The 7563-nt window shown below is 36.2% G+C and overlaps 1 protein-coding gene across 1 annotated transcript; it reads left to right on the forward strand.

Moving 5' to 3' along the window:
- Positions 1–342: 342 nt before the first annotated feature.
- On the forward strand, positions 343–6277 carry LOC109011052 (bifunctional 3-dehydroquinate dehydratase/shikimate dehydrogenase, chloroplastic-like). The gene is made up of 11 exons (XM_018992082.2): positions 343–571; positions 1085–1317; positions 2385–2490; positions 2684–2902; positions 3258–3604; positions 4203–4266; positions 4446–4551; positions 4638–4781; positions 5121–5269; positions 5703–5865; positions 5969–6277. Exons 1-11 carry the CDS (start codon positions 551–553, stop codon positions 6010–6012), a joined length of 1596 nt encoding a protein of 531 aa, XP_018847627.1. The 5' UTR covers positions 343–550; the 3' UTR covers positions 6013–6277.
- The last annotated feature ends 1286 nt before the right edge of the window (positions 6278–7563 follow it).

Consider the following 7563-nt stretch of genomic DNA (forward strand, 5'->3'; position numbering starts at 1 on the left):
GACATAATTATGATTTTAAGTTATAATAAATTATGAAAAAATAACTATTGAGCAAAATTAATAATAAAAAAAAACTACATTAACAGATTTATATTGAAAATAAGAATTAAAGTCCAATGCCAAAGTATTATGGGTCAGTGTCCACTGCTGAAAATATGTTACAATTGTACTCATTTTATTTTGTGATTTTATATTTAATTTATTAAAAGAAAAAAGAGGTATGTTTTTTTTATTTTTTTTTTATTTTTAAATCCTGCTTGAAGTAGTATTGAAATTTAAAGCAAGACCAGCTAACGGTCATCTTTCTTTATAAATTGAAGGTTCTAAGTCTCAGCACTCGGCAGCACGATAGACGGTTACAAACTTACAGCTGACCGCTTTTCCTTCTCCTATATATACAAATATATAAATATATACACGCACACCTAACCCCGCCCACCAACACTCTCTCCCGCTCCCTCTGTTTCTCTCTTTCTTTCTCTTTCCTATACATTCAGCAAAAGACTCAGCTCGCCAACTTATCTGTTCAAACCTCAAGCTCTCAGGCACAATGACTCTCGACAGCATTCCGGTAACGCCTCTCTCTCTCTCTGGGTTTTAGTGCTCTTTGTTGTCTTTGTTTGTCTAGAGAGCTGCAAAGGGTCGTGTCATGATGAGGCAAAGTTGACTAAAGTCATTTCAATTCTCTGTTTAAAATGATTGGAGAGAAAAAAAAAATTCTTCGATCACTCTAGTTGTTTTTCTCGATTTGGTTTCCGAGAAAACCAAGGAAATGAAGGATTGGTATAATGGGAAAAATCTAGGCTTCTAAGCGTTCCTTTTGTTTTCGTTTCTTTCTTGCTCGGCAACCAAACTAGGTAATTCGAGTTCTGATATGCAGTGTGTGTATGTGTGTGCGGCTAAAATTTAAATTTATAAATTTCTGTAGTGATATTTCATCTTGCTTTCACGTGCCATTTATCAGTTACGAAACTGGGCAATTTGAGTTCTTCTGTGTGCAGAGAAATCTAAAACTAACTTCAATATTATCTGTTTGTAAACTTTACTATCTATTTTTTTTGTTTTCTTATGGGTATTCTTGTAGTTGGCTACTATGGATCTCCAAATCGCGGATGGAGTTCGAAGGAATTGGACGCAAATATGCGCCCCAGTAATGGCGGAAACAGTTGATCAGATGCTGACTCAAGCCCGAAAGGCAAAGGAACTTGGTGCCGACCTTGTTGAGATTCGATTGGACTTCTTGAAGACCTTTAATCCTAGACAGGATCTCGAGATCTTGATTAAACAGTGTCCTTTGCCCACTCTTATCACTTACAGGTAATGAATACTTCATAAATGTGTCTATCTGTTATCTAAATATTTTCAAAAGAAAAAAAAAAACAGTTATCTAAATCTTTAATCTTGTTCATGTAATCTTGTTCCAGCTTGATTATAAACTCTCAGCTTGTGTAGCTTGATATACACAGTCCGTATATTTCCTATAGGCCTAGATTTCAGGTACAATTGGTATTAGGAACTGACCGTTTGTCTGGAACCGCTTCTGATTTTCTGTTGTCTGTCCTGGTTTGGAATCCTAGGAATTTCCATGTTATAATGAAGATTATATTGTATAGTATTATATGTTTTGGGGTCCTCATGCTGACTCTCTGTCACGATCCTCCACCTCTGCAAGTGAGGGGCTATTTTAGCTTCTGTGTGGTGGTCTATTTTTTATTAGCTTAAGTTTCTAGGCTAGTTAATTACAAGGTTTTATGCTCTTGGTGGTTGCAAATACAAGGCTCAGATAGTCTATGTATCATGATATAGCTTGACAAAAGCCAAACACTTCCAATAAACTAATTGAGTTGCAGATCTTAAACCATGCAAGCTTAACCTTTAAGACCTAATTTCTTTCATTTTCAATAATAAAAAGGTTCAAAGAGGTGATGGTCTGTATCACCCATATTGTCATTAAGGGCACAATAAGAATTAGACTTTGTTGTCAACTTTCCAATCTTGGCTTATGAGGCAAGGTTAACAGCATTGCATTTCTTGGCCATAATATGATATTTGAATATAGTTTTTATTTGATTTCTTTCCATTACTTTATTGTATTTAATACATCATATATTGGAATTTCATAGTAGTGCTTCATTCCTGTATGATTTACCATATGGGGATCCCTTTAGTTAGTGAAATATCTCCAACAAGATTTTTTTAAATGACAGATCATAGTCTGGTAAAGATTTAGTTCTCGTACACCAAGAATAGTTGATGCATTTTTCAAATTAGTTAGTATATAAAGTTCTCTGTTCATGTTATGTGGTTAACTTTGTCAGAATCTCTTCCCCTATACATTTATCAGTCTGTTTAACACTTCTCTCCATGAATTATGTGTACTGTAGGCCAATATGGGAAGGTGGGAAGTATGATGGTGATGAAAGCAAGCGACAAAATGCATTATGTCTAGCCATGGAGTTGGGAGCTGATTATATTGATGTTGAACTGAAGGTTGTTATCAACTATCTAATTGCCATACGATGCTTGGATATTTTTACCATCACATGTGACTTGAAATAATTGGTTCTCCATGCTTCTAATAATGAAATGTTTAAAGATTTATTGATTTTGACCTCTAATTAGAATTTTCTTGCCAATTCCAATGGTTCAACTTACTCAGACTTTTTAAATTTTCCTCTTGAAGGTGGCTCATGATTTCTACAATGCCATTCAAGGGAAGAAACCGGCAAAGATCAAAATCATCGTCTCTTCACACAACTATCAAAATACTCCATCTCTTGAAGAAATTGGCAATCTTGTGGCGAGAATACAGGCTACTGGAGCCGACATAGTAAAGGTTGCAACAACTGCTGTAGACATCACAGACTCTGCACGTATATTTCAAATTCTAGTGCATTCTCAAGTAAGTAACTTATACACAATATTCATGCATAATGAACTTAAGGATTCTTTACTTTTATTTTCCTCTCTTGGTTCTTGAAATCTAGAAATCTTTTGTTTCCAAACTCTGTGACTCTGTCCAATCTAACAAAATGTTTAAACTACTAACATGTAGTAGTAAACCACATAAGATGCATGATGAGCATGTGATACAACTACCTGCAAAATAACAACCTCTCAAATTCTAGCAACACTACGGATTTTGCTTCCCTCTTTGAGAAACCCCCAATAAAAAAGTTTGCAAGTTCTCACTTTATTTGTCATATCCCTGTGTATTTCAAGGTATATTATTGAATGATTCTTCAATGAAATTGTAGGTCCCCATGATAGGAATTGTCATGGGTGAGAAGGGTTTTATTTCAAGAATACTTAGTGCAAAATTTGGTGGGTTTCTCACTTTCGGTTCTATTGAGGCGGGGTTGGTATCAGCTCCTGGGCAACCAACTGTAAAGGAGTTGCTGGATTTATACAATTTCAGACAGTTAGGACCCGATACCAAAGTACATGGTGTTATTGGGAATCCTATCGGTCACAGCAAAAGTCCTCATCTGTACAATCCAGCATTCAAGTCTGTCAATTTTAATGGAATCTATTTGCCTCTATTGGTTGATAATGTCGCCAATTTTCTCAAGACCTACTCGTCTCACGACTTTGTTGGATACAGGTAAAATCTCTTTTCTTTTCATAAGTAATCAAAAATTTTATTGAAAAATGCAAAAGGTGTAGCTCAAGTACATAGGAAGTATACAAGATAAATACAGAACTAGAATACAGGTAAAGTCTCATTTTATAAACTTCAAAATAATGAGCACTTTGTACCAAATAGCAGGTATGCTTTCCTCTTCATTGAACTTAAAATTGTTTTCACTTTCTTGATTTTATTTGTTTTATTCTTTCATTCATGATCAAGTTGTTAGTTTGTAAAGTTATTTTAAACTATAGCACTCTAAAACTATGAATAGATGGCAAATAGAGAAGTTTCAAAGGAAAATAAAGTCTAAAAATTATGAATTGATGGCAACCTGGCAGAGAATTGATGTAATGGGGGATGGCTGAAGGATTATATGCTTATGGTGTGCTTTTTTTTTAATAATCTAGACAGCATAATATATATTCTTTTTGGAGAGGATTTCAATCGGGGCTGTTCTATTTGTTGATATTATTATTCACATTTTGTCCTAAAAGCTTAAGTTAATAGGAGGAGGTGAGTTTATCATTTCATTTCTATTCTACAAAATGTAACAATTGTTATTAAAATGCAGTTATACAATTCCTCATAAGGAGGCTGGGTTTAATTGTTGTGATGAGATAGATCCAATTGCCAAGGTATTCAATTCGTTTTCCTTACACATTTATTTATTTGTTTCTTTGTGCCACTGTACTGCTTGTCCATATCATCATGAACCATGATATTTAGTTTTCCAGGAAGGAAAGGCTCTCTTGTTTCCATCTTTTTCAGTGTCAAGCGTGTTTTAATTTGATTTCTTTTTCAATTTTAACCACAGGAAATTGGAGCTATTAGTTGCATGATCAAGAGACCTGATGGAAACCTAATGGGTTACAATGTTGACTATCTTGGAGCAATTGCAGCTATTGAGGAAGGACTTCGAGGTCTAATTTTTATTACAAGCTACACAATATTCTATTTAAATTTGTTCAGTGGGTGGGTGGACTAAATTATCAGCTTTTATATGCAGCATCCAATGGTGCAAGCCAATCATCTGGTTCTCCGTTGACTGGTAAACTGTTTGTCGTCATGGGAGCTGGTGGTGCTGGAAAAGCACTTGCTTTTGGTGGAAAAGAAAAGGGAGCAAGAGTCGTAGTGGCCAATCGAACATATGGTAAGAATCTTTACATTTATGGTTTATTTGGTGACAGGTATTTATCTTATGGCTTCTAAAAACATAAATGGCATGTACAATGATATCTCTGTTGAAGTTGGCAGATACAAGTGACTGGTATTTTAGGCCCCATTGTAGTTTTTAATTCAATACTAGTTGTATTATGAAAAGAGTTCTTTAAGCCCAGATGACATTCCAGGTACTGTTTTTTCATTTTATTTTTTATTTTTTATTTTTTATTTTTTGTCTTAATTAAATAGTGGTAGCCTTATGAGGTGAATAGAAAATCCTCCTATAAGATAAGTGGGAGAATAATATTTGTTTTCTTTCGACTGCTAGACAAAGCCAAACAACTTGCCAGTAAAGTTGGAGGAGAAGCTATAACTCTTGCTGAATTAGAAAATTTCCATCCAGAAGATGGGATGATCCTTGCAAATACAACATCTGTTGGAATGAAACCAAAAATTGAGAACACACCCCTTTCCAAGGTTTGCCTCCCTGTCACTTTTATTTTTTATATTCCCGTCGTTGATTCAGTGCAGTATAATGTCTCTTGGAAATTCCACTGATGTCATGTGATTGATTGTTTTGTATTACTTTTATGCATATTTTCCATCATTCTGAATGGACAGGTAGTGCAATTGGGGGCCATCGTTATGATAGATTGTGTTCTTTTTCTATTTCTAGATAGTTATTCATCTTGCTTATGTCCTGTGCACTTGGGCTACACTTTTAGACCTTTACATAGATGCCTTTGTCTCATTTACATGTTTGCTTCTTAAAATAATGTACACAAATATGGTAGAATTGGCCGGGTTGCATAAATCATACAGGTAAGAAATTGGCTTATCATGCAGCATATAAACAACCAATTGCTTCGTGATGAAATAAGTTGACACCTATTTCTTTCTGTCTTGACAGGAAGCTCTTAAACGCTATTCTTTGGTTTTTGATGCCATTTACACCCCCAAATTGACAAGACTGTTGAGAGAAGCACAGGAGTCTGGAGCCACTATTGTTTATGGGACAGAAATGTTCATTAACCAAGCATTTGTACAGTTTGAAAAGTTCACCGGATTGCCAGGTACAATGAATCAACTATGATCAAACCCAGGAGTTCTCTCCATATCAAGTTTACCATCTTCAATTTTATCTTTTAGTGATCTTTCCCTGAATTTTCCTTGCAGCACCAAAGCAACTGATTCGGGACACTTTGGCGAGAAATACATAAGAAATATATGTCTGGTGACTCTTATTGCAGTTGGACCTATTTTTCAACATTATAGCTATTGCATTTCAATTCCTCAATGTTCCATCAGATGTTGCCTTCTTCTGTTGTACCAATAAAACTTTCTTGTGTTCATGAATTCCAAAATTAGTCCATCTTATCCTCAGCCGTGAATAGGTGGCCACAGATAGGTGAGTTTCACAAGTCCCGGTCTGAATTTTAGGGACGCGCTTTTCAAATCAGATTTATATTAGCATAGGATGGGTCATTTGTCTCATATATTCATATGTATTGTCCAATATAGTATTTTTCGGGTCTTCGGGCTGTCACCTGCACATTTTAAGCAAACACAGAGAATGGAGGCCTTGGTGGTGGTTGTGGAGTCTCTGATGCTAAAGTCAGTATATCACTTTAGTAGTTAGTGTGTAAGTTTAGATGAATCAGAGAGAGTTCTCCGTGCCTAGGGATCGACTTTTATACTAGGTTTTGGGTGAGGACAGTCCATCACTGACTTTGAGGGACTTATGTCATTTCCACTATTCATTTGTCAGAATCCCTTAATGCGGCGTGGCTTCTGTGGTGGCGTCATTAATGCGACATAAAGTCCGGATTGTGGTGCCATTAATGCGCCGTGGCTTCCTGACTCACTTTACCCTGCAGAAGTTCCCTATTAAGCCTCTTCATGCCTGCTGTCAAGAGATCAAGGATTTTTCACTTTCCCTGCCTACTTGCTTGTGCAGGTTTTAGAGGGCAAGGTGTCCTCGGGGCAGTGTCAGGGTGGCAAGCCTTATTTGTCCATTTCCGTTCGTTTTTTTTATTTGTACGTGGATCGCTTCAGGGATGGGCCTTGCTCCCCTTGAAGAGGCCCACTAACTCCCTTGAAGGAGGATTATCGGCCTTGGCCAGACTCTCTGACTTACTTCCTAGTGACCCCTCATGGGCTTGTCCTGTGGGCTGATAAGGGGAAAAAACCCCCTTACAAATATATTGAACCATGTCATGGACAAATCTAAGTATAAGTGAATGACGAGAACTTAGAGGTTTTTTGAGAAAAGCTTCCTCTTCATTCCCTGAGGGAAGACTTTTTTCCTCTTATGATGTTGAGCATTCTATACAAGAAATGTTTTCTGCTATCGTATTGTCTCCTAATCTACTAGTAATTTTCCTAATTTACATGAGGAGGTGAGGTTCGCTAACAAACACCCATTATGATGAATACATGCAAAAAAAAAAAATGGGACTATTAGTCTTAAATCACAGTTTACTGAATAGACTGAGGTGCCATTGGGGCTGTAATTAAGCCGAGCCGAGCTGGTATTTGGCTTGCTAAGTTTGGCTCGACTCAAAATACTCAAATTCGAGCTCGAGCCCGAGCACGAGATTTTTTTTTATTCTTTGTTCGAGCTAAACTCAATAAGCTAAACTCTCAACTCGAACTCGAGTTCAAACTCGTTCCACAAACGAGTTCGAGTCAAGCCGAGTTCGAACTCGAATTGTTTATTTAATTTATTTTTTGAATAAGATTTAATAATTAATAAATTAAAAAAATAAAAA

The sequence above is a fragment of the Juglans regia genome, chromosome 11 (genome assembly GCF_001411555.2).
Source record: "Juglans regia cultivar Chandler chromosome 11, Walnut 2.0, whole genome shotgun sequence".
In the NCBI taxonomy this organism is placed as follows: Eukaryota; Viridiplantae; Streptophyta; class Magnoliopsida; order Fagales; family Juglandaceae; genus Juglans; species Juglans regia.